General features: G+C 50.7%; 1 protein-coding gene across 7 annotated transcripts in view; it reads right to left on the reverse strand.

Annotated features, from left to right (window-relative positions):
• Nucleotides 1–1,796: 1,796 nt before the first annotated feature.
• ACTR3B (actin related protein 3B) overlaps nt 1,797–27,198 on the reverse strand; it is a 90,922-nt gene continuing 65,520 nt past the window's right edge. For all 7 annotated transcript variants that reach the window (XM_058723711.1, XM_058723706.1, XM_058723708.1 and 4 more), the window contains 3 exons: nt 4,144–4,269; nt 3,163–3,246; nt 1,797–2,661 (listed from right to left, as the gene is read on the reverse strand). In XM_058723711.1, the coding sequence (XP_058579694.1) occupies nt 2,566–2,661; nt 3,163–3,246; nt 4,144–4,269 (306 nt within the window). In that variant the 3' untranslated portion in view covers nt 1,797–2,565. The remainder of the gene's footprint in view (nt 2,662–3,162; nt 3,247–4,143; nt 4,270–27,198) is intronic.

The raw sequence follows: 27,198 nt of genomic DNA on the forward strand, positions 1-27,198 counted from the left end.
TGCAAGATCGTGACCTGAGCTGAATGCGGACGCTTAGCCGACGGAGCCACCCAGGCGCCCCTCCGATAATTGCTTTATAAACAGAATAACAATGGCTAAAACTTACTGAACACTTACTGTGGGCCCATTATGGCTCTAAGTGCTCAAACTCGTTTACTTGCCTTGTGAAATACAACAAAGTCCACGCACATGATGAAACAGTATTAGCGGGGCGCCTGGGTGGCTCCGTCAGTTAAGCGGCCGACTTCAGCTCAGGTCATGATCTCGCGGTCCGTGAGTTCGAGCCCCGCGTCGGGCTCTGTGCTCACAGCTCGGAGCCTGGAGCCTGCTTCGGATTCTGTGTGTGTCTCTCTCTCTGCCCCTCCCCCATCCATGCTCTGTCTCTGTCTCAAAAATAAATAAACATTAAAAAAAAAAACAAAAAACATGAGCAAAACGTTACGAACAAAAATGAAAATAACGCAGCATCAAAACATGCTGTAAATCCTGTGTCAGTAGCTTCCTAGAACATATTCCATATCAAGGGATGTCGATGAGAGGGGGAATGTTTTCTAGCTCCTACGGCTGTCTCCAAACTCTTTTTATTCCAGCATCTCATGAAATCACTGCCCAGGCTCACGCCATCGGGTTGGACCCCCGCTCCCCCGGCTGGTCGCAGTTCTCCTCCTCCTTTTACAAGAATCAGGAAAGCACACTTTACATCAGTAATGCCTTCTCTGCTTCCTACCTGCTGGTAGGCACGCACTGAATTCTTTTCAGCCACGGTTTCCTATCTGGAAAATGGGGAGAACAGTGATGCCAATTTCCAAGAGCTGTTGTTAAGATTAAGGAAGGTCACACACGGTCCCCACTTAGCAAAGTTCCACGTGGAAGGACATGTGGCGCTCCTGCTGCCACGTGTCGGACGCAAGGGTGTGCGTGAAGGCAGACAGACCGGCCCGGAACTCAGTGCGACAGAGTGGCTGGAGAAACCACACGAAACCAGAACAGACCAGAGGTCCTGAGAAGTAGCAGGCCACCGAGGGAAAGCAGAGAAGCTGTTTGTTTGGACAAAGTAAGAACTGAGTGGTCTGAAAGTCCCCAGTGAGGAGACGAGGGTCTGAGGTCGCTGACAGTTAATCAGGAACCAGGCAGGGACGGCCCACGGCCATACCACCCTGAACGCACCCGATCTCGTCTGATCTCGGAAGCTAAGCAGGGTCGGGCCTGGTTAGTACTTGGATGGGAGGAACCAGGCAGGGATGGCCTCGGGCAGAGGAAACTCAGATTTCACCACGCTGGGAACTTACTGCTGTTCTCAACCTCGTTTCTAAACTTAAATAATAAAACTAAATGTTTCTTTATGAAGGCTAAGTTTCAGAGAATAAAACCTACTTCGTGACTTAGAAGAAGTACCATAACAGTGTCAAACGGAACGTATTACATGAAGAACGGGGCAACACTAAATCTCTTACTTTTGCCAAGTACCTTTTAAGCCAGCAACCTACTCAGCAAACGTCAGAGCAACCACTCAAAGCTCAGCGATGAGTTCTGGGTTCCAAGGAAGGGATGCTGGAAATCCGCAGAAGCACCCTCCCCGCCCCGCATCCAGAGCCCCTCACGTGAGCATCCGGGGCGCCGCTGGTGACCGAGTGGCCACTGATGGCAGGCGGTCCCCGTCATTTTGGGAAACGTCCTTCCGCGGACTTGGTACCGATCACCAAATCCTCCGGTGACGGGAGACAAACTGCAACACCCTTTGGAACAAGCATGAGCCCAAAGGGGAAACGGAAAGACCAGCACAGCACGACAGGAAATCTGTATAAAGAGTCTAACCGCTTTTATTACAACGGTGCACGGTAGCATTTCATCCAACACTCCAACGGCAAACCAGCGTCTTCTATAAAACAGTTCCAGAAAGGTCAAATAGGAAAATGAAGAGATACATAATCTGTAATGATTCTCGTACAACAGCGTTTAGTGTTGAAACTTCATGTGACGCCAGTAAAGCGTGATCATTTTCTAGCAAACATGTGGCAAAAAAGTTTGCTGTTTTGTTTTGTTTGCCTACAGACACGTCAGAACATGCCTCACAAGTAGAAACGTTTTTACAGCAACTCCAAGACACCAAAATCTATTCGTGCTTAGGCTCGGCCAGTTGTACCAAATACCAGGAAATACAAAATAATAGGAAATATAAACATCAATTTGTATTTCAAGTTTATAACGTTTTATTTACAAAAATAGGCCGGGAGGGAAAGGGGGTGCAGCCCCATATTCTTTCCCACGGGGACCAGATTGCCATCTTCTGGGGGGATTTCCTCACCATTTTTAAAGTCGCAGGTGAATTCCTTCAGAATTCTCCGCGGACTAGAAGCTCGGAGGCGGGGAGGCGGGGAGGCGGGGAGGGCGCGGGGAGGGAGGGCGGCCGTCGGACGGCAGGCACACGGGGGGCGTGCACGGAACCGCCTCATGCATTCGGCGACGCAAGCACGCTTCTCGACATCGACACTGGACGCCACTATGTACAGGAGCTGCAGTCTCAGCCCGGCGCCGCGTGACCAGGAGACGCCGTCGACGCGAACACTAGGACATGACTCCGAAGACGGGGTTGTGGCGGCAGATGCTGGGGCCATACTCCTCGTAGTCCTTCTTGGTGTGGCACACCTGAAAGAACTCGGGCTAGGGGAGGCAGCGGTTAGGAGCGGTACAGACATCTTCCGGAAAGGAACAGGGCTAGTAAACCGTCACGCAAAGGAGACCCCGGTGGTGAGGTTCTCGCCCTCTGAGGCCCGACTACGGACGGAGGTCACTTCGGTTCTTGAACGTGTTCACCCTCCGCTCGAACCAACCACACGCTCACCCTACAATGGCGACTCACTAGCTCGTCACCGAGTGAGGAGAAGACTAAAAACTACTTGGGGCAGTCATGGGAATCAATGACTGACGCAAGGTGTGTGAGGTTATTTTGGGACCCCGCTTACCCACACTGCCTACAAGCCCTAATTAGGAAGGATTAGCCGTGCGACGGACGTTACCATTAAGACGGTTCTTATATGTCACAGAATTAAAAGTGCAACTGTTGAGAGCCACACACCATTTAACCTTCACAGGGCAACGTTCATCCCAACTCAACAGAGAACGCAGAAATGAAAACAGACAACAATCTAGAAAAGGACTTACAGTCGAGGCCAGCATCGAGCCTCCAAACCACACCGCATAGCGCTGCATATGATGCGTTATCACCTGAACCTCCACGGGCTTAGGCTGCGAAAGAGAGTAAGGGACGTTGAGTCACCAGGGCGGTCGACTGGTCACCAGCAACCGCTCAGCAGGCAAGAGGACAGCTCCGCCCTGAGTGCTGACCGTCGAGGGGCCTCCTCCCAGCTGACAGCTCGAGGCCCATCCCCGATGTTCTAGTGCCTCGGTGGTGGCATCAGCCACACACAGCCTCTGACAGGAAGGGTCTCGGCCAAACGCCCCCAGCCCCCAGCCCCAGTCCCCAGCGGGGATGGTGCAGAGAACAAAGCACCCACATCAAGGAAGGGTTATTCTTTCACGAAACTAAAGGCGTTTGAAATAGTAAGAAATCCAAGCAACTAACCCAGTTGATTTTTTTTTTACTAATCCAATTAGATGTTTCAGCGTCACAGAACTAATGCCAAGCGTCCCGAAAACACCGTGAGAAAGCTGCCACCAGTCACTCCACCAGGCCAGAGGGTGTGCATTTGCTCCCGTCTACACCGAGGCCCAGCCCTGCCCGGAAGCCCAGGGAAACTCAGCAGCTCGTCAATGATTACCTTCGGGTAACACACCGAGACTCCCCGCTAAGGGTGCTTACTTTAGTTTCGTGAGAACACCTCCAAAAAAACATAAAAGACCCTCACTGTCAACTGGTCCCAACCCGGTAGATCCTGGTCATCACAAAGAAAGCGCCGGCAGGGGTGGGTCACAAAGTGGTTGGTGCCACCCCAGTAGGGACACCAGCCTTAACGACACTCTTGGGATGAGTTCGGCAGCAGTGACCCTCGAGTGTGATCTCACGGTGTGGCTGGGGAAGGGACTTGAACCCTGGTGCGGGCTCCCCAGCTGGCCGGCCGGCTCCTCGGGCTCTGTGGGAGGCAGCACAGCCAGGCGCGCTCGGGGCCTGGAGACGCCTCCTACCTTGATCCGGCCACCGCTGAGCTCTTCGCTGAGTCTCAGCCTGGCATCGACCACTCGTTTTAAATCTCTCTGCAGTCGACGTCCGAAGTCCCTGAACATTGTGGAGCCTCCTGAGAGAACGACGTTCTAGAAGACACAAAGCAGAGGGTTTCCTTTGATGAAATCACCCGCCCACACTGTTCCGTAACCTGCCTCGCCGCTTCTGTAACACCCTTCGACAACGAGAGAGCTTCACAAGGACCAAGAGGCTCAAACAATCTATAAACCCCCACACTGACTTGCTAGAATAATCTAAAGCCAAATTAACACTGGATCTTTAGCTATCTTGCCTTAATAATTACTGGGGTGGGGGAGTCTTTCGATTAATACTTGAAGCTTCCTGGAAGGGTGAGGCTGGGGAGAGAGGGTTCCCTAGGAGATTATGCGGAGAAATGACACCCTGCTGCCCACTCCCCCCATTACTCTCAGATGTCCCTAAGGGGCCAGACAGAAGCCTGTGTGGGAGGAGGAGGGAGGGGGAGGGAGGGGGAGGGAGGGGAGCTGTATTAAATCTCTTATCGGATGTTGATGAAAGACAAATACTGTGTTCTTTCAGGACACAGGATAATATTTACGACAATGAAGCAAGAATCAGGATAGCCTGACAACTTTTTTACAGAAAGTATCACTTGAGAAAACTGTGTGCAAGAAAATAAAGTAATCCTTCCCGGAGCCAGAAGCCCCGCTTCAAGACCATCTGGCGACACTAAACATTAGACCTAACCCCGCTCTCCCCGAACTCCCTGAGTAACTGCAGGAACCCCCCACCCCCACCCAAGTCCTGTCTGAACGTAAATCCCTCACCACACGGAACAGAACGGGGAAGCAGGCCTTCCTGTCGCCGGTGACCCGGGTTACAGGTCGCCTGACATGACGGTAGAACATGCCCTTCCTGACACCTGCCGCCCTTGTGCTGAACAGAGAGACCGCCCCTTCTCGTCAACGCCCACAACAGCCACCAGCACCCGCTTAGCCTCGGGGAGAGACACACAGGTGAGCTCAGAGACTGGAGGAGAAGGAGCAGGTGCACGAGAGGCCACCAGTGATCCTGTCCCCTTCCTGGGGATGTACGCCATCTCCACCCGAGCGTCCGCAGAGGGAAATGCCACATTCGCGACCTGTCCGTGGACTGCCCACCACCCCAACGCGGCCTGGGGTCGCCGGGCTGGACACACTGCCAGAGGGGGGTCTCTGAGCAGGCCATGGCCGGGGGGGGGGGGGGGGGGGGGGGGGGGGGGCGGGCCGGGGGAAGCGTCAGTAAGCAGCCAGCAGTCCAGCTAACGTTTCTGTCACCGTCAGAAGTCTCCGTCCGGCCCACTGACGCCAGCCGATCGGGGCTGGCGAGGCCGGGAACTGGGGCTGACTCTGGGCTGAGACGCCCACGGCCTCCCTGGGGGGAGAAGCGCCGTGCAGCCCAGAGCCCTGAGCAACCGCGGGGCTGCCCCCCCCGCCCCACGGCGGCCCCTTTCTGCTGGAAGGAAAGCAACGCTGAGCGCCGCAGACCCCGGAGGGACCCCCCTCGGCCAGAATCTGCGAATACACACCAGAAACAAGGAACCGGAAGGCCTTCTGCCACCAGAAGCACCCCTCACGGCCGGTCCTCACCTGTGCGCTTCAGTGTTCCCTGAGCACTGTGGCCACGGTCCCCAGGGAGCCCAGACCGCGGCCCCTTCCACCTCTACGGACGCCCCTGCAAGAACCTTCTCAGGGCGCCCCTGCCCACACGCAGAGAACCTTCTTGGGGCGCCCCTGCCCGCACGGTGAACCTTCTAGGGGCCCCCCTGCCCACACACAGAGAACCTTCTCGGGGCGCCCCTCACCACACACAGAGAACCTTCTTGGGGCACCCCTGCCCGCACGGTGAACCTTCTAGGGGCCCCCCTGCCCACACACAGAGACTGTGGGGCAAGCTGCAAACCTAGATCTTTCAAGCAACATCTTGTCCCAGAACCAGCGTCATGAATAATCACTGTTATGCTCCATCACCTTGGGGAGAAATCTCCCAGAAACAACAAGAGAGAGTCTGGCTCCTGTCAGAGGCAGGGAGGAGGGGCATCCCCCACAGCTGCAGCTTCGGAAACACAGAGCTCGGGGTCGCCCTGGGTCTGACGCTCATGCACGACAACACCCAAGGGTGAGACCTGCAGGAACCAGTCCTGGACAGACCACAGGGAAATCCTAAATGAAGCAAAACGAGGGGTTCTGACTCCATGTCCTTTCAGAGAGGTGTCATCACCTGGTGACACACACAAACTGCGCATCTGTTTGCTGTTACAGATCACAACACAGGAGGCCTGGGCGGCTCAGTCAGGTAAGCGCTGACTTTAGCTCAGGCCACGATCTCGCAGGTGGTGAGTTCGAGCCCCACGTCGGGCTCTGTGCTGACAGCTCAGAGCCTGGAGCCTGCTTCGGATTCTGTGTCTCCCTCTCTCTGCCCCTCCCCTGCTTGCACTCTGTCTCTCTCAAAAATAAACATTTAGAAAAAAATCACAACTCAATGGGGCCCCTGGGTGGCTCAGTCTTGGTTAAGCGGCTGACTCCTGATTTTGGCTCAGGTCATGATCTCATGGTTCTTGAGTTCGAGCCCCACATCAGGGTCTGTGTTGACAGTGTGAGGCCTGCTTGGGGATTCTCTCTCCCCTCTTCCCCTGCTCATGCCGTCTCTGAATGAATGAATGAATGGATGGATGAATTATGACTCAAAAGTATTCTTGAGATTTTGGTCATCGTATCCTAGAACAAGCCTCAAATGGCAACTGATCCCACTTTGTAAATGCTGGTCAGAAAGGATACAAAAATGCTGACTCAAAGAGGCACATGCACCCCAATGTTTACAGCAGCGCTATTGACAACAGCCCAAGTATGGAGAGAGCCCAACTGTCCGTCAACAAATGAACGCACAAAGAAGATGTGAATGGAGTATTACTCGGCAATTAAAAAGAACGAAACCTTGCCACTTGCAATAATGTGGATGGAATTGGAGGGTATTATGCTAAGCGAAGTAAGTCGGTCAGAGAAAGACAGATGTCATATGTGGAACTCGAGAAAGCCAACAGATGAACACAGGACAAGGGAAAGAAAAATAAGATACAGAGAGAGAGGCAGACCGTAAGAGACTCTCCAATACAGAGAACAAACTGAGGGTTGCTGGAGGTAGGGGGTTGAGAGGTGGGGAAGATGGGTGTCGGGCATGAGGAAGGACACCTGTTGGCATGAGCTCTGGGTGTTATATGGAAGCAATGAATCCCTGGGTTCTACTCCTGAAGCCAAGACCACACTGTATGTAAACTAATTTGAGTTTAAATTAAAAAAATAAATATAAATGCAGGTCAGACCAACCGACTATTTCCTGGAAAGAACTCAGCTTATACTGAGGAAGAATTAAGCAGGAGCTAGGGGAGGGACAAGGACCACACCTGTGTGAATGAAATCTGACACTTTGAAGTGTGCTTTTAACGAGTTGCTTTGTTTTTTGCTATTGTTTTTCACTTACTTTTATTTCTTAAATCCCACCACACACAACTCTTTTAAAACCCTTCCAGGGGCGCCTGGGTGGCGCAGTCGGTTGGGCGTCCGACTTCAGCCAGGTCACGATCTCGCGGTCCGTGAGTTCGAGCCCCGCGTCAGGCTCTGGGCTGATGGCTCGGAGCCTGGAGCCTGTTTCCGATTCTGTGTCTCCCTCTCTCTCTGCCCCTCCCCCATTCATGCTATGTCTCTCTCTGTCCCAAAAATAAATAAAAAAAAAAAAAAACGTTGAAAAAAAAAAAAACCCTTCCAGGCTAAGACTACCACACAGCCTTGCTCCACGGCCGTGTCACGGCATGCCCTGAGGGTTCCCGAGGAAGCCCGGGTCTGTCCATGGCTCCCCTCGGCCCACCTCAGTGTGGCCAACATGTTACAGTGGCCAGCTCCTTGAAAGTCCCAAGAAGCCCCTGTGAGCCTATTCTCCCCTTAAATGGCTGTCAAAAGATATGAACTGCTTTTAACTGAACACCCAACACGATCAACCAAGAATCTTCCGCTGCCGAATCTCAAAACTGGGTGCTTGTTATTTTGAAAGATAACCTAACGGGTATATGGTGTATATTCATGCTTCTGAGTGATCTAAATTTTATTACTACGTCACAACAGATGGTCGGAAGGCTACCCGTGTGCTCGGTGTTCTCTTGGGATCCACCCAAGGGACTGTGCGTCTGGGCTACACACTCTCGGCACAGGCCGCTCTCATAGAGACGGCTGGAGAACGTACTCTCGGCGAAGGTCTGAAGCGGCAGCTTCTCTTAGGTCTCTGTGTCAGGAAAGGCTGCACCTCTCAGGAAAACTCACTGGTTGTGATCGCACGTCTCAGAGGCCCTGTGACTTCCACGACAGATTGAGGCCTCCCTCGTTCCTCTGGCTAATGGGCCTTTCGTGAATGGCGGGCTCTGCTCTGTCCTCGTCCTGCCCTGCCATGTTAGTCTGCTACCCTGTTTTCCCTGCCCAGACGCCTTTTACATTAGACGTATTTTCCCAACCGCCTCAAACTCCGCACACCGAGGGTGGGCAGGTAGATAGCGGAAGTTTCTAGGAGCCGACAAACAGGAAAGCTGAACGCGTAAGAACCAGCTTCACACAAAATAGCTCAATGAGACTGGAGCTTATGAAAGAATGCTTCGTCTTACTTTGGACTTCCTTCCTTCCTTCACTCCTTCCTTTGTCGCACAGCAGACCTCGACAGCCTGAAGTCTGCTGTAACCAACAGTCAACTTCCTATTCCCTTTCGTGCACTTGTTGTGACAGGCGCTAATGCAAAGACCTTGCGGAGCACCGAAGAGCAGAAATCATAACCTGGGTGCTGGAAGTTCATTCACAGGCTTGAAGAAGCTGTCTGAATCCCAGGAATCCAGAGATTCTCAAAGGGGCCTGTGATCTCAAAAAAAGTTAGAAAATGTAAAAAAGTGAAACTTTAAAATGCAACTTTCTGTCATTGTGGCAGCTGACATTTTAAGAAGTTAATGTTTTGAACCTTCTAAAAGCATTTTAAAGTTGTTAATTTCATATTTTTCTCTAAAAGGAGCTGTTTGTTTCTTCCATTAAAAAACAAAACAAAACATTCTGTGACTGAAACTTTGTTATCATTGAGAGATGCCCAGCAAGGTCACTGCGCAGGGAAGCTGAAGGTGCACTGATGTGGCAGTGATTTGGCTCCGGAAGCAGGGTCCCTGGACCCCTGGTGGACCCCCCACCTCCGAGGTGCCCACTCACCACCGTTAATGAGAGCTACGTAACAGGCCCCTGAAAAAGAGTTGAGTCCTTTCAGGAGCAAGCATCCATATCAGGAGAATCTATGAGGCAAGGTCACAACCCAATGACAGGTAAAAGACAAGACAACCCTCTTTTCCATTGCTTTGTTTATTATCTGGAATTAGGATGTCCTCATTGGGAAATAAACATGAGCTCAAAATCACGGTTTGGAGCTCCATCCACATAGTCATTATGTTCTGTCTAGATCAACCACAGTTAATATGGTCAAGAACAGTGAACTTTAAAACTATGCTACAGAGGGAATCCTGAAGAAAATACCGCACGAATAATGGCAAGATTTAAGATAGTTCTATCCATCAAGAACATTCTGGAGAAGTCAGAAAATTCATATTTTCAAATGCATAAGCTCAAAAGTAATCAGCAAATGACAGAAATGTGCAACAAGACAGATAATAAAAAAGCAGAACTGAAAAGACTAAATTAGGGGTGGTCTGGATCCAGGTTGTAATGAGATTTACTGAAGTAGAATATACTGTGTGTAAATGTGTATTTAACTTCACTGTAGGACTAGAAATGAAGAAAAGCAAGTCCCTGAACTAAGTCAATTAAGACACTAAAAGTGACAAGTGGTGAGATAAACCACCAATGGGTCCCCCCTGTGGACAAGATGGCTCTCACTGACCATGGCAAGTGGACGACATGGGTCTCACTGACAACAGTAAACGGACACGATATGGCTCTCGTTGACCATGGCAAATGGATAGATGGCTCTCACTGACCGCAATTAAGTGGACAAGATGGTTCTCGTTGACCATGGCAAATGGATAGAGGCTCTCACTGACCACAGTTAAGTGGACAAGATGGCTCTCGTTGACCATGGCAAATGGATAGATGGCTCTCACTGACCACAGTTACGTGGACAAGATGGCCCTCGTTGACCATGGCAAATGGATAGATGGCTCTCACTGACCACAGTTACGTGGACAAGATGGCCCTCGTTGACCATGGCAAATGGATAGATGGCTCTCACTGACCACAGTTACGTGGACAAGATGGTTGTTGTTGGCCATGGCAAATGGATAGATGGCTCTCACTGACCGCAGTTACGTGGACAAGATGGCCCTCGTTGACCATGGCAAATGGATAGATGGTTCTCACTGACCGCAGTTAAGTGGAAAAGATGGCCCTCATTGACCATGGCAAATGGATAGATGGCTCTCACTGATCGCAGTTAAGTGGACAAGATGGCCCTCGTTGACCATGGCAAATGGATAGATGGTTCTCACTGATCGCAGTTAAGTGGACAAGATGGCCCTCGTTGACCATGGCAAATGGATAGATGGCTCCCACTGACCGCAGTTAAGTGGACAAGATGGTTCTCGTTGACCATGGCAAATGGATAGATGGTTCTCACTGACCGCAGTTAAGTGGACAAGATGGCCCTCGTTGACCATGGCAAATGGATAGATGGCTCCCACTGACCGCAGTTAAGTGGACAAGATGGTTCTCGTTGACCATGGCAAATGGATAGATGGCTCTCACTGACCGCAGTTAAGTGGACAAGATGGCTCTCGTTGGCCATGGCAAACAGACAAGATGGTTCACATTGACCAAGCCAAGTGGACAAGATGGTTCTCATTGATGATGGTAAGTGGACAAGATGGTTCGTACTGACCATCACTGAGTGGACAAGATAGCTCTCACTGTCCATTGCAAGTGGACAAAATGGGTCTCAAAGACCACAGTCAATGGACAGGATGGCTCTCATTGATAAGGTGAACTAAGCATCACTTTATGAGAATGTACTGGCTATACTGATTTCGCCCTGAATCCTTTCCCATTTCTTCCCTAGAACAGATCATCTCTATCTTGCAGATTATAAGGCTTCTTCTGTTGATTTTGTTGTGGCAGAAAAGAGATTAAATACAAAACAGTACTTGGTAAAACAAAGTTGGATTGACATTAAATCCCTGGAGTGATGCCTGAACTTAACAGTGATTCCGTCTTCCTGTCTAAGACATACAAAGGGATCTGGTGCACAGGGCTCTGTAATAATGTTAAAACATGTCAATCAAACTAGGTACTTAAAGGTACTGTAAGGAAATAGAAACTATCATCAGAAAATTTCAAATAGGCCAGTTTACCCAACAGAACTCGAAGCTGGATTTCAGAGACAGAATTTGTAACATAAGCCATCATCATAAAATACATAAAAAATTTATGGGGCGCCTGGGTGGCTCAGTCGGTTAAGTGTCCAACTTCGGCTCAGGTCATGATCTCATGGTCCATGAGTTCGGGCCCCATGTCAGGCTCTGTGCTGACAGCTCAGAGCCTGGAGCCTGTTTCAGACTCTGTGTCTCCCTCTCTCTGCCCCTTTCCCACTCACACTGTCTCTCTCTCAAAAATAAATAAATATTAAAAAAATTTTTTAAATACATAAAAAATTTGGTAGATTACATCTAGAATGACCATTTATTTTTCAAATACATTTCTATTTACATTTCAACCCAGATAAGCACAGTAACCTAGCTTTTTAAAAAAAATTTTTAAAAATCAGTTAATGGCTATTTTAATACATTTAATCCTACTTTTTTAGAAGAGGCAAATATTAATCCAACAAGTCGACATAATGGATTTTTTGTTTGAAAAGAAAAAACTTATTTGAAAATAAGTAATTTCAAGGTAGCAAAGTGGGACACCTTCATTCAGATTTACCTAACACTTTACCACATCTGCTCTATCATTTGCACTCAAAAACTCTCTCTCAACACACACACGCTTTTTTAATCATTTGAGAGTAAATTACGTATATCATGGTCCTTTACTCCTAAACACTTAGGAATGTATCTATTAAAAACCGGAATATTCTCTTACGTTACCACAGTACTACTGTCAACTTCATAAACTTGCATGAATGCAAAACTTCTATCTAATCTATTATTCCTATTCCAATTTTGTCACTTGACCTATTAATAGTCTTTATAGCATTTCTATCCCTCCAGTCCCGGACCTGGTCTAGGGTTACTGCAATTATCTGTCATATCTCTGTAATGGATTTTTTAATTAAAAAATAATCCACCAGAGTTTGAACATGAATGTTCATTATGATACTTTAGAAGCACTGCGAGGTCTTGAGTTGCCTTCAGAGAAATAATACGTAAGATCCATTTTTCATTCACACAATAATAAAAATGGCACCGAATATACGCGGTCAAATGATTTTAGACCAAGTTGCCAAGGACTTCAATAGGGAGAGGATGGTCTTTTTCAAGCAAGAAATGATGTTAGAAAAACTGATGCCCATAGGAAGACGTGAGCACTTGCTCATTACTGCACTTCACGTGCACAGAACACACAATGGATCAGACTTCAACGTAAGAGCTAGAACTATGTAGAACCTCCAGAAGAATTCTGGCCTTTTCAATCTTCATGGCTTTGAGGTAGGCAAACATTTCTTTCATAGCACATAAAAAAAGCATGATAAAAATGGGCTGGACTTCATAAAATGAAAAACTTTTGTTCTTCAAGGATACCACTAAGAGAGGCACGTGGCCGCCTCAGTCAGTGGAGTCTCCTGATCTTGGGGTCGTGAGCTTGAGCCCCACACAGGGGTACAGGTTACTTAAAAAAAATAAATTAAATTAAATTAATAAATACAACTAAGAAAACAAAAAGACAAGCCACAGAGTAGGAAAAAACATTTGCAATACATATATCTGACAAAGGACTTGTATCCAGAATATAAAAAGAACTCTTACAACTCAATAAGATAAACCAATAAAAAAAAAAAGTCAAAAAATTCACACATTTCACAAAAGAAGATCTACAAATGACCAATAAGTCCATGAAAAGATAATCAACAGCACTTGTACTAGAATCATACGAAATCATACTTAAATACATTACACACCAAGTTCAGATTAAGATATGAACGAATGAAACTTCTACATTGTCAGTGGAAGTGTAAACGACGGCACAACCACTTTGGGGACCATCTGGCAGTCTTTATAAAGTTAAACAGGGGCGCCTGGGTGGCGCAGTCGGTTAAGCGTCCGACTTCAGCCAGGTCACGATCTCGCGGTCCGTGAGTTCGAGCCCCGCGTCAGGCTCTGGGCTGATGGCTCGGAGCCTGTTTCCGATTCTGTGTCTCCCTCTCTCCCTGCCCCTCCCCCGTTCATGCTCTGTCTCTTCTGTCCCAAAAATAAATTAAAAACGTTGAAAAAAAAATTAAAAAAAAAAAAAAAAAGTTAAACACAGTGCCTGGGTGGCTCAGTTGTTAAGCATCTGACTTCGGCTCAGGTCATGATCTCACAGTTCCTGAGTTCGAGTCCCACAGCAGGTGGGCTCGAGTCCGGCTGCGGGTGAGCACGAGCCCAGGTGAGCCCCACTTCTCTCTCTCTCTCTCCCTGCCCCTCGCTCACTTGCCACCCTCTCAATAAATAAATAAATAAAGTTAAACATACATTTATCATATGATAAAGCAATCACACTCCTGGGTAATTACCCAAGGGAAAGAAAACATATATCCACACAGACTTGTACCCAAATGTACAGAAGGTTTTGTGGCAGCCAGAAACTAGAAACAACCCAAATTATATCGGGGGGGGGGGGGGGGGGGAGGGAGACACATTGTAGTGTATCATACAGCAGGTGCTAATTGGGACAAAAGTTATGAACTACATTAACCTGCAACTTAAAAGCACGAACCGAGTAAAAGGAGCCAGAAACAGAAGACACGCCAGTAGGAGTCCACTCACACTCGTCCCTGGGAAGTCCAATCGGATCTGCAGTGACAGAAAGGTCAGTGCTCTCCAGCAGCTGGGGAGGGACAGGGATGGCCGGGGAGAGGACAGGGGACCTTGTACAGGTGACGGTCATGTTCTGTATTTTAACTGTGGTGTTGACTATACGGGTAGGTAAACATGTCGAATCTCTTCAAACCATACTTAAAATGGGTTTATTTTACTGTAAGTAAATTAGATCTCCAAGTAGAATTTTTAAAAACAGGGCAACAGCACGTGATAGAGGAAGGGCTACGGTGAACTGAGGACCCACTGAACGGGCAGCCCCCTAGATGCACGGAGCAAGGAAGCCAGAGGGGGGCGATCCCACTCAGGAGGCCCGGTGTCTCTAACCCCTCACTGCCCTAATGTACTCCGCCCACATGAGGAAGGAGGCGTAGAGCCAAATCCAAGTTTATTGAACATGTAACTCCCAGGCGCTGCTGTGGACAGCAGAAACACGGGCTCTGTGGCCCAGGCCCCGAGCAAGCTCCAGGCCTCACCCCGGTTCCACGCCGTGCTCGGAATCGAGAAATTCTAATGTGACCCAGTAATCTCAAGAGACTTACAGAGGACCAACCCTGGATCTCAACCCGCTCGCCTACAAGTAACTGCCCACCCTATCCTTCTGCCTCTGAACACACACCTGTCATCCTCAACCCCCGCTTGGATGCCCCCCACTAGCAAGCACCTTCCTTCACGGAGACCCACGACAGAGGGGCCGGGCCGCAGGGGGAAGTGTGCAGTGCCCCGGCCAAGGCACTGGTCTCTCTCTCGTGTTCGGCTCCTGCCTAGGCTTCTGAGCACCGAGCTATTGGGGGCACGTCCACACGTATGCTCCACGCACGCGTGACGGGATCGGTGGGTCCCGGAGCCCGGCAACGACTTGGGGTCGGTAACACTGCACACCCCTAACCAGAAGCTGCAGGCCCAAACTGGAGCCTTACTCTGCCTGGCGACACTTCTAGGCTGCTGTTCTCGACTCTCTCATTCTAGCAGGCTGCACTTCTGCCTATGACTACGGGTTTCCCTGGGACATGAACTCTACCTCCAGGCTAGAGAGGCGTCACATGGACATGGGAAGGCACCGCGTGGACACGGGAAGGCGCCGCGTGGACACGGGAAGGCGCCGCGTGGACACGGGAAGGCACCGCGTGGACATGGGAAGGCTGCCGAGTGGTCATGGGAAGGCCCCCACGTGGACATGGGAAGGCTGCCATGTAGACATGGGAAGGCCCCGTGTGGACATGGGAAGGCTGCCGTGTAGACATGGGAAGCCTGCCGTGTAGATGTGCGAAGGCCCCGTGTGGACCTGGGAAGGCTGCCGTGTAGACATGGGAAGCCTGCCGTGTAGACATGGGAAGGCTGCCGTGTAGACATGGGAAGGCTGCCGTGTAGACATGTGAAGGCCCCGTGTGGACCTGGGAAGGCTGCCGTGTAGACATGGGAAGGCTGCCGTGTAGACGTGCGAAGGCCCCGTGTGGACCTGGGAAGGCTGCCGTGTAGACATGGGAAGGCTGCCGTGTAGACGTGCGAAGGCCCCGTGTGGACCTGGGAAGGCTGCCGTGTAGACATGGGAAGGCTGCCTTGTAGACGTGCGAAGGCTGCTGAGAACAGAGCTGCCCGGCAGGGGCGTCCCACTGATGCAGCCTCTGCTGCCCCTAGATGGCCGCAGCCTAACAACGCCCACCCACAGCCCCCCCATGCCGACCCCGCTGCGACGCCTTCCCCAGCCACACTGCCTGCTGCCGGGTGGGACGGAGGGCACAGCTTTCAAAGGAAGACACACCAGCCGCTTACACTACACAACGCAGAAAGCCGGGCTCTGCATGAACCCCCGCCCCACAGGAACAGGAGGCAAGAGCACGAAAACAGCATCCTAAAGATAAACACACACTCATGTGAGCGACCCTGTTTCTGGAGCAGGCAGTCCAGGCCCTTCCCGGTCTGAGCGCTGGCCCGTGCCCCCTCCACTGGAGCCAGAGCGACAGCCCCAGTGGGGCTCACACTCTTCTCTGCTGGTTTTGAGACCAACAAGCAAATCATCTTCTCCTGAGGTCTGTAAGGAAATCGAGGAAGGTAACACACGGGCAGCACGTGGCCCGGGGCTGGACCCAGGCATGGGCGCTCTCTCGCGGAGGCCTCACGACACCAGTGGGACCATACCCCCACCCCCCGACACACACACTGGGGACTGAGCAGGGCAAGCCCGCCCACACTCTGCGCCGCGTCACTGGCACAGCGCACGGCCAGCGGCGGCTCCCCGGCGAACATCTGGGGCCGTGGGGGCAACAGTGAAGGATGTCGCTTTCCTCGGCTCTGGAACAAAGGGGGAAAGGGGAGGAAAAGACTCCAGCAAGTAATTCAGGAGCCACAAACAGGAGTGACCACTTCCACGGACTTCCTGCACGGCGGTCCTCTCACGTCCCCCCAGTGCACAGGTTCTCGACCAGGGACGATGCGCACGCAGGGGGCACCCGGGACTGTCCGGAGACGTCTGCCGGGGTCAGGAACGGGAGGGTGGGATGCCCCTGGCACCCAGCGGTAGACTCCCGCGGTCCCCGCAGGACGGGATTCTCTGGCCCAGCATCCCTGGCACCGAGACTAAGAGCTCCGCTCCCGTGTTAAGAAACCCAGAGAGACGTGTGCCCCTCTCAACCCCCAAAACAGCAGCCGCTGCAACGAGAAAGCACAGAAAACTGGGAAAGACCCCTGGGAACTTTAACTTGAAGACGAGAAGAGGCCACCAGCGGGAGCCCACCGGGGCACGAGGCGCTGTCCACGGGGCACAATGTGGAGCGGCACCTGGAACACTGCCGGCAGTCACGGGAGGGGCGTCCGCCGAGTTGCAGGCCCCGCACCCGGCCCGCAGCAGCGTCACTCGGGGACACTACCGCCCCGCTGGCCCAGCCCGAGAGGACCCTGAGGCCCCGAGAGGTGGAGCAGCCCCCGCGGAGAGGGCTCAGACCCAGGGAGCGCACGGGCCATCCCTCCCTCCCGGGCCCCGCGGGACGGTCCCCAGTGCCCCACACCCCCCACTGGGCCTGCTCCAGCCCTGGCACCCATCTGCACAAAAGCGCCAACAGAGCTCCCTACTGGGTCTTCCCTCTCAGGTCACACAGCACCACTGACTGCCCCAGCCTTCCGGCACACGGGGCTCCCCAGGACCCGGCGACCCTGCTCCGGAGAGGCCGCAAGATTTGATATCAAGCCTCTAACAACGTGCCCACCACACACAGCAGAGGACCACCCCATCGACGCAGGGTAAAGAAACTCTGAAGGGGAAATGGAGTCCTGCCCGGGGCGTGGCGGGAGGGGTGGGAGGGGCGGCAACCAATGTCAACCAACAGCATCTCCTAACAGCAGAGAACAATGGTGGCAGGAAAAGCACCACACCCACGGCAGCAGGAACTAGAGGAAAGCTCTGGCACTTTTCCGGCCCCTCGGGAGTTGGCAGATTCTTATAATCACCAACCAGGTTGTACGTTACAAAGAGGAAATCAAAAATTCAGTATTTCCCTAACTAACCCAGGAAACCTTTCTCAACATTCAACTACAAAAATACACCCTTCCCGTCACCCCAGGCACAATTCGAATGGAAAAAGCTCTTTTATAAAGAGACCAGAAGGCCCACCCCGCCGCACCAGCAGCCCCTGGGCCGTCCGCACTGTCCACAGGCGGGGCCTGTGTCGCCCCGAAGACGCCAGAGATGAACCACGCGAGGAGCCACAAGGTGCCACCGCAAGGCTGGTCCTCGGCCCCTCGGCCAGGCCTCCCCCCCCCCCCCCCCCACCATTCCTCCGCGGGACAGCATCCTGCTTACCGACATATCACCCACTCTGCTCTGAGAAGTGGCTCCCGACACGTGTCAGGCAGGACTCCTGACGACAGGCCAGACGCGAGATGCTGGCCGGGAGAGGCGGGGAGCCGCCGGCCGGCCGGGCGCAAACAGGACCCGTCTCCTAACTGGCGTTACGAGAGAGGTACAGTGTTACCCAGACTTCCTATTTTCAACCCAAGTGAGTGCCCAGAGAGCCATCCTGACATTTATGTCTCGCTCACAGGCATCATCTGTTTGGTTTACTACTTCTTTCGCTTTCAGAGTGAGAGAAAAACAGAGACAGAAAAAGAGAAATCGGTGAAATGACCGATAAATACAGTCTCGCCATCTCATTTCAGAGTGAAGCAACAGCACCCATTACAATGAATCTGTGCCTCAGAAACACCAACATTTACCTCAAGGATCAGAAACCAATTCCCACTTGGAAGAGTGAGTAAACGCTGTTCTAAGGGCACCAAAAATAATAAAACTTTAATATTCTAAAGTCAAACCCCTTACAGAAAAGAAACAGACCCATGGAACAAATTATCGTAACACACGAGCAGGGACAGAAGGCTCACAGCCGAGCACCAAACACAGAGAAAGCATCTTAATGTGCCCTAATTATCTAATATCGTATTCGAAGTTACAATAGAAACAGTGTAGACCACTACTCTCACTGTAAAGCAGTCAACAGGACCTCTTAAAATACAATTTTGAATTTAGTATAAGCGTTTTTTTAACGTTTATTTTTATTTTTGAGAGAGAGACAGAGACAGAGTGCGAGCAGGGGAGGGGCAGAGCAGGAGGGAGACACAGAATCTGAAGCAGGCTCCAGGCTCCGAGCGGTCAGCACAGAGCCCGACGCGGGGCTCGAACCCATGAACCGTGAGATCATGACCTGAGCCAAAGCCGGACGCTCAACTGACTGAGCCACAAATACAATTTTGAACTTAATGTTTCCTTTAACAGTTAAATATTTACTGAGCCTACTTCCCTGAGTACTTTTTTCACTAAGATTCTAGATTTGGTCTTAATTGAGCCCAAACTCCTTAGGAGCGCACACCAAACCCCTCTGATCTCACCCCAGTGTCTGCCCTGCCTCCTCGTGGTCACGCCCGCACGGCCTCCGCAGCTCTGTGATCTTCCCTGCCTCCACACAGCGGGACCTGTGCCAGAACCCCAACGTGCCTCCCTCCGGGTCCGGCAGCACCCCCTTCCCTGCCTCGGAGCTCCCCAAGCTCGACGTACTCTTGTGCTTCGCCCGGCAACATTTACTGAGAGCCTGCCATGGTCAGTGTTGAACCTGACAGGTCAAAACAGAGAAGACAGCGGCCATACACACGGAGGAAAGTAACAGGCGCGGCAGAGGTAGGTGGTGCACAGGACACATTAAGGCAAGGGAGTGTGAGATGGGGTTTAAGGGACAGGGCGGAGACATGATCTTTAGCAGGCTGGTCAGGAAGTCTCGTTAGAAGAGAACATTTAAGAGAGGACTTGAAGGCACCAAAGAAGTGAGTCAAGTAGATACCTGGAAGAATTTCCCAGGCAGAAGGGGCAGCAGGTACAAAGGCCCTGTGGTAGAAGTGTGCTTGGCGTGTTTGTGAAACAGCAAGGAAGGAAAGGAGGAGTCCAGAGTGAGGCAAGGCAGACAGGAGGAGCGTGATGTGAGCTCCTAAATTAACGGGCCAGGTCACCTGGAGCCGTGCAGCCCTTCCAGGGCCAGCAGCTTGGACCCCGAGTGAGCTGGGAAGGCTCTGGAGGGTTTTTCTCGCAGGGCCTGATCTGAGACGTCAACAGTATCACTCTGGCCACTGCGTTGACAGTGAAGTCAGAAGGGAGACCAGTTACGGATACTATTCTCGTTGCACTGGCGAGAAACGACGGTGGCTTGACCTGGGGCAGCAGGGGACGCGGCAGTGAGAGACGCTTCCACGTACCTTTTGAGAACAAAACCAGCGGAACCTGATGACGGGGTGAATGTGCAGTTGAGAGAAAAAAGGAACCAAGAAGCCGATTTCCAAAGTTTCTGGCCTGAAATCCAACTGAAAGGCTGGAGCTGCCGCTAACTATGGTGGAACAGGTCTGCAGGGCCAGATGGGGCGCTCTGCTCAGGGGACCTGGAGTCCGAGGGTCTGCCAGACACCCGTGGACATGGGAGAGGACCTGGTCTGGGCTGCAGGCACCGAGCGTGGAGTCATCAGAGAATAAGCAGTGAGGAAGGCAGCCGACAGACACAGAAGGGGAGGGTCCAGGACCACCCCCCCATCTTACCCCGCACAGGAAGCAGTGGGTGGCGAGGCAGAAGGGGGTGGGCCACAGAAGGGGAGGGTCCAGGACCCCACCCTCCCGCCCCCTGCACAGGGTCAGCTCGGGGAAAGCCACGAGGGTGAAGTTCTGTCTGGAGGTACCAAAGTGAGAAGGTGAGGACAAGTACACAGAAAAGCCGCACAGGACTTCTGTCAAGGAGAGCGGAGAAAGGAAGGCTGGGAGGACAGAAGCGGGGTGCAGAGGGCCTCTTAAGGCAGCTTTGAGAAGTAACGGCCTGTTCTAGGCTGTTACTGGACGCCATAGCGAGGGGGGACGGCAAGAGTGACGTTCAGGCGGAGGCGTCCTCAGGTGTCCAGGGAGGGCGGCTGCAGGTAAGAGTGGGAGGGGCTGCTAGGGCAGGAGGTCTGGATCTCGGTGAGCCACGCACCCCTCCCCACAATAATGTTGTTGTGTCGTTTGTTCTTTAGAGGGAGAGAGAGTAAGAGAGAGCGTGAGCAGGGGAGAAGGGCAAAGGGAGACGGAGAATCCCCAGCAGGTTCCACGCTCAGCTCGGGGTCCAACACAGGGTTTGATCCCACGACCCTGGGATCATGACCTGAGCCGAAACCGAGAGTCGTACGCTCAACCGACTGAGCCACCCAGGTGCCCCCACGATAATATTCTTAAAGGCATAAAATGTGCAGGATTACAAAGGAAACCAATTGGGCTGAAACACAATTATCAAAACTCAAAACTATCTGGGGCACCTGGGTGGCTCAGTCGGTGAAGTGTCCGACTTCGGCTCAGGTCATGATCTCGCGGTCTGTGAGTTCGAGCCCCGCGTCGGGCTCTGTGCGGACAGCTCGGAGCCTGGAGCCTGTTTTGGATTCTGTATCTCCGTCTCTCTCTGCCCCTCCCCCACTCACCCTCTGTCTCTCTCTCTCTCCTTCAAAAATAAAAAAACATTAAAAAATTAAAAAAAAAAAAAAAAAAAAACCCTCAAAACTATCAAGAGAACTCTGCAACCTGTGGCAGTAACTCCTGTCTCCCGCTGCGCAACCAGAGCCGCAGGTCTTTGGAAGGTGCGCATAAAACAGCAGGTCACGGAACCCACCACCACCACTGGAACGTGGCAGGAAGCCCTCCTGGATGTGACTGGCGATGACGCCACGGGCACTCCGCCTGGTTCATGACAGCGTCTGCTTCTGGTTGCTGAGTCACGCCTTCACTGCTCTTCCTCTCACGTTGCACTTCTACTTCCCAAAACCCCGATGGCTCCGCCCCCAAAGTATGGCCGAAACCCGACCACTCCCCACGACCCCCATGACTGTGTCCAGCTGGGTGAACCTCCCAGCTGGTTCCTGACTTCAGTCCGGACCCCCATCCCCCGCTTCCAACATGGCAGTCATGACCGTCAAGTTACAACATGTCCTGTCGGGTCACTGCCATGCCCAAACCCCTCGATGGCTTCTCAGCTCTCTCAGGGCCTAAGACAAAGCCCTCCCTACACTTCGCAAGACCCAGGCTGCTACGCAGGTTGCGCGCTGCATAATTCCAGGGCGACCACTGACTGAGACCAGGGGTTGGCAACTCCTTCCGGGGCCAAGACTGGGCCACCGACTCTTCTGGTACAACCTATGAGGGGAGAATCGCCTTCACATCCCTAAAAGGTTGGGGGGAAGAAAACAAAAGAGCAATACTTCACAACACATGGAAATCGCAAGTCAGGGCCCCCACGGCACCCACCCCCTAGTGGAGACTAACTCCTCATTCCCCAACTATTGCTAGGCCTTCCTCCTTAGCACATATGCATTTTACCCGTTTGGGTTTTTTTTTAATGTTTATTTTTATTTCTGAGACAGAGAGAGACAGATCGTGAGTGGGGGTGGGTCAGAGAGAGAGGGAGACACAGAATCCGAAACAGGCTCCAGGCTCTGAGCTGTCAGCACAGAGCCCGACGCGGGGCTCGAACTCACGGACCATGAGATCATGACCTGAGCCGAAGTCGGACGCTTACCCGACTGAGCCACCCAGGCGCCCCTACCCGTTTGTTTATTTTTGTCGAATGCCCCACAAGAGTGTAACCAGCATGACGGCAGGGAATTTCTTCCTGTTTCGGTCACAGCTGACCCCACAGCGCCCAGAACAATGACCAGCACATAGCAGCTGCCGGTAAGTACTGCTCAACGAATGGGTCCTGGGTCAGAGCCCCCACAGCCAGCTCCGCTCTGGGGACACCTTCCCAACCAGGGCCTCCTGCAGGCCCACGCAGGATTTCAACTGAAAATCCAGGAGTGATCCCAGACCCGGTGACCCAGACGGGCACTGCCGCCAGGCAGCACACACCCTCCCGTCAGAACCGGCCTGCTCAGAAAGCGTCACCGGCGACCCACCACCCGGAATGTCAGACTACATCCTGGGAAGAAAGATCTTGACCTAAGCCACAAAGGTATCAAAAGCTTAATGCAAGAAAAGAGTCGGATACTGACAAAAACAAAGGATGGAGCATTAGGTCACATTAAAAATGTTTTGGGGGGCGCCGGGGTGGCTCCGTCATTGAGTGTCAGACTCTTGCTTTCAGCTCAGGTCATGATCTCACGGTTGTGGGATCGAGCCCTGTGTCTGGGCTTGGGATTCTCTCTCTCTCCTTCTCTCTCTGCCCCTCCCTCACTCACGCGTGCTCTAAAAATATAATAATAATAATAATAATGTTTTTAAAGAATGTTAACTTAAGAAAATGTTCACAACATAATGCACAGGATACAAAATATAAAGGCAGCATAATATATCTACCTATTCACATTTCAAAGATATAAAAAGGAAAGGTAGTCAAAGCAATAAGCAATGATTACAGAGAACTGACTCGTTTTATTTTTTTAATATAATTTATTGTCAAATTGGTTTCCATACAACACCCAGTGCTCATCCCAGCAGGTGCCCTCCTCAATGCCCATCACCCATTTTCCCCTCTCCCTCACCCCCCATCAACCCTGTTTGTTCTCTGTATATTTAAGAGCCTCTTATGGTTTGCCTCCCTCCCTCTCTGTTTGTAACTTTTTTTCCCTTCCCCTCTCCCATGGTCTTCGGTTAAGTTTCTCAAGATCCACGTATGAGTGAAAACATACAATATCTGTCTTTCTCTGACTTATTTCACTTAGCATTAATACCCTCCAGTTCCATCCATGTTGCTACAAATGGCCAGATTTCATTCTTTCTCATTACCAAGTAGTATTCCATTATATATATAACCACATGTTCTTTATCCATTCCTCAGTTGATGGACATTTACGCTTTCCATAATTGGGCTATTGTTGCAAGTGCTGCTATAAACATTGGGGTACAAGTGCCCCTATGCATCAGCACTCCTGTATCCCTTGAGTAAATTCCTAGCAGTGCTATTGCTGGGTCATAGGGTAGATCTATTTTTAATTTTTTGAGGAACCTCCACACTGTTTTCCACAGCAGCTGCACTGGTTTGCATTCCCACCAACAGTGCAAGAGGGTTCCCGTTCCTCCACATCCTCACCAGCATCTCTAGTCTCCCAATTTGTTCATTTTAGCCACTCTGACTGGCGTGAGGTGCTATCTCAGTGTGGTTTTGATTTGCATTTCCCTGATGAGGAGTGACGTTGAGCATCTTTTCATGTACCTGTTGGCCATCTAGATGTCTTCTCTGGAAAAGTGTCTAATCATGTCTTCTGCCCAATTCTTTCTGGATTATTTGTTTTTCGGTTGTGGAGTTTGGTGAGTTCTTTACAGATTTTGGATACTAGTCCTTTATCCATTATGTCATTTGCAAATATCTTTTCCCATTCTGTCAGTTGCCTTTCAGTTTTGCTGATTGTTTCCTTTGTGGTGCAGAAGCTTTTTATCTTCATGAGGTCCCAATAGTTCATTTTTGAACTATTCATTTTGAACTATTCATTCCCTTGGCTTTGGAGATGTGTTGAGTAAGAAATTGCTGCAGCCGAGGTCAGAGAGGTTTTTTTCCTGCTTTCTCCTCTGGGGTTTTAATGGTTTTCTGTCTCACATTCAGGTCCTTTATCCATTTTGAGTTTATTTTTGTGTATAATGTAAGAAAGTGGTCTAGTTTCATTCTTCTGCAGGTTGCTGTCCAGTTCTCCCAGCACCATGTGTTAAAGAGGCTGTCTTTTTTCCATTGGATCCTCTTTCCTGCTTTGTCAAAGATTAGATGGCTGTACATTTGTGGGCCCAATTCTGGAGTCTCTATTCCATTGGTCTATGTGTATGTTTTTGTGCCAATACCACACTGTCTTGATGATTACAGCTTTGTAGTAGAGGCTAAAGTCTGGGATTGTGATGCCTCCTGCTTTGGTTTTCTTCTTCAAAATTACTCTGGCTATTCGGGGCCTTTTGTGGTTCCATACAAATTTTAGGATTGCTTGTTCTAGCTTCGAGAAGAATGCTGGTGCAATTTTGATTGGGATGGCACTGAATGTGTAGATAGCTTTGGGTAGTATTGACATTTTAACAATATTTATTCTTCCAATCCATGAGCACGGAATGTTTTTCCATTTCTTTGTATCTTCTTCAATTTCCTTCATAAGCTTTCTATAGTTTGCAGCATACAGATCTTTTACACACCTTTGGTTAGGTTTATTCCTAGGTATTTTATGGTTCTTGGTACTACTGTAAATGAGATCAGTTTATTTCTCTTTCTGTTGCTTCATTATTGGTATATAAAAATGCAGCCGATTTCTGTACATTGATTTTGTACCCTGCAACTTTGCTGAATTCATGTATCAGTTCTAGAAGACTTTTGGTGGAGTCTGTTGGGTTTTCCATGCAGAGTATAATGTCATCTGCAAAAAGTGGAAGTTTGACTTCTTTGCCAATTTTGATGCCTTTTCTTTCATTTTATCGTGTGATTGCTGATGCTAGGACTTCCAACACTATGGTAAACAACAGTGGTGATAGTGGGCATCCCTATTGTGTTGACTTGTTTTCCTTATTGAAGATTTTGGTATTTTTCAAACTTTCTAAATGCATGTTAAGTTGGAAATCATAATCTCTGCTCATCTACAGAGTGTAAATTTTCTAGACTGAAGTTGTATGCACGACGCAGGCTCGACTTGCTAAATGGCCACGAATCCTAGCTGCACAGCACGCCTCTCACTCAACGTGACCGCACGATCCATTTATTCAGCTCACTGTGTTGCCTGGATTTTTCAGGAGCCCTCAGCAATCATAATAATGCCTTACTTACCTGGCCGCACAAATGTTTGTTTCATGATGTCAAATAGAAGTCTCGATTACACAATACCTCTAAAAACAGAAAGGCCCTGTCTTTATGCTAGGAAAGGCCACTGCAGCACATGCCTTATAACACTGCACGTAACCGGTTAGCCACCTGAAGCCTCAGTCAGAAAGATGGAAATACGGTATGTATTACCAGTAAGTTCCATTAATTAATACCTAATATGGCATTAACAATGACAAAGTTATGGGGCTCCTGGGAGGCTCAGTCGGTTGAGCATCCAACTCTGGCTCAGGTCATGATCTCGTGGTTCACGGGTTTGAGCCCCACGTCGGGCTTTGTGCGGACAGCTCAGAGCCTGGAGTCTGCTTCAGAGTCTGTGTCTCCCTCTCTCTCTCTGCCCCTCCCCTCTCACGCTCTGTGTCTGTCAAAAATGAATGTTTAAAAAAATAATAAAATTGGGGTGCCTGGGTGGCTCAGTCGGTTGAGCATCCGACTTCGGCTCAGGTCACGATCTCGCGGTCCGTGAGTTCGAGCCCCACATCGGGCTCTGGGCTGATGGCTCAGAGCCTGGAGCCTGCTTCCGATTCTGTGTCTCCCCCTCTCTCTGCCCCTCCCCCGTTCATGCTCTGTCTCTCTGTCTCAAAAATAAATAAACGTTAAAAAAAAATTTTTTTTAATAAAATAAATAAAAAAATAATAAAATAAGATAAATAACATAACATAACATAAAATAAAAAATAAAGCATGACAAAAACTCCCATTTCTGTCATGCTAGCAGATGCCATGCTAGAGACTCTAATCTCATCTTAACTCAGTTTGACAGACATACACTGCCACCTACCCACCATCCTGTGTAACTTTAACCCACGTTCCCAGTTCATTGGGTTTGCTGCAGCACAAAGTAAAATGTTCCCAGGGGAGTCTCTGCCCGGCTGCTCACTGCAGGTGAGAAAACTCCATCAGAAGCTCCTGGGAACGACCCCTACACTGTACTCTTGAAAGGCTGGCCCTCTTTAGGGACAAGAGCTTCTGGACTCAGATGGAACCCAGAGACTGCAATCCCAGCAAAGTCTGAACAAGCCTGTTTGTGAAATATGGAAATAAGGGCTGCAGGATGCCCCCCAGTATCCTCGAGAAAATCCAAATGCCTCTCCGGGGTTGGCTCTAAACAGCTGCCTGATCTGGGGGACGAAACAACTAATGACAAATGTCTCACAAGAGTGTCTGCACATCCTCTCTCCCCCTTGTGAGCCCTCTATTCCCTGCAGATGCTGTCATCTGGCCTCTGCCCAGCTCCTCCCGGCCTCTTCTCTGAGAGCCCAACGGCCACCTCTCCACCTTCATCGGCGTCACCTGACCAGGCTGATAACAGCTGTCTTCCCTTGCCTTCCACAGTTTTCTTTTTTGAGAGAAAGAGAGAGAACGCACATGTGCACGCACAGAGAGAGAGAGACGGAGAAAGAGAGAGGGAATCCCCAGCAGGCTCCACACTGGCAGCACACAGCCTGACACGGGGCTGGATCCCACCAACCGTGAGATCATGACCTGAGCCGCTCAGGCACCCCCAGAGTTTTCGTTCTTTCTTCAGCTACTCCCTCTACGCTTCTGTGATGGTTAATTTTATGAGTCGGCCCGGCCTGGCTACAGCACTGGCGACTTCATCAGCACTAGCCCAAGTGCCGCTGTGAAGGTATTTCGTC

This window comes from Neofelis nebulosa, chromosome 4 (genome assembly GCF_028018385.1).
Source record: "Neofelis nebulosa isolate mNeoNeb1 chromosome 4, mNeoNeb1.pri, whole genome shotgun sequence".
Taxonomy (NCBI): Eukaryota; Metazoa; Chordata; class Mammalia; order Carnivora; family Felidae; genus Neofelis; species Neofelis nebulosa.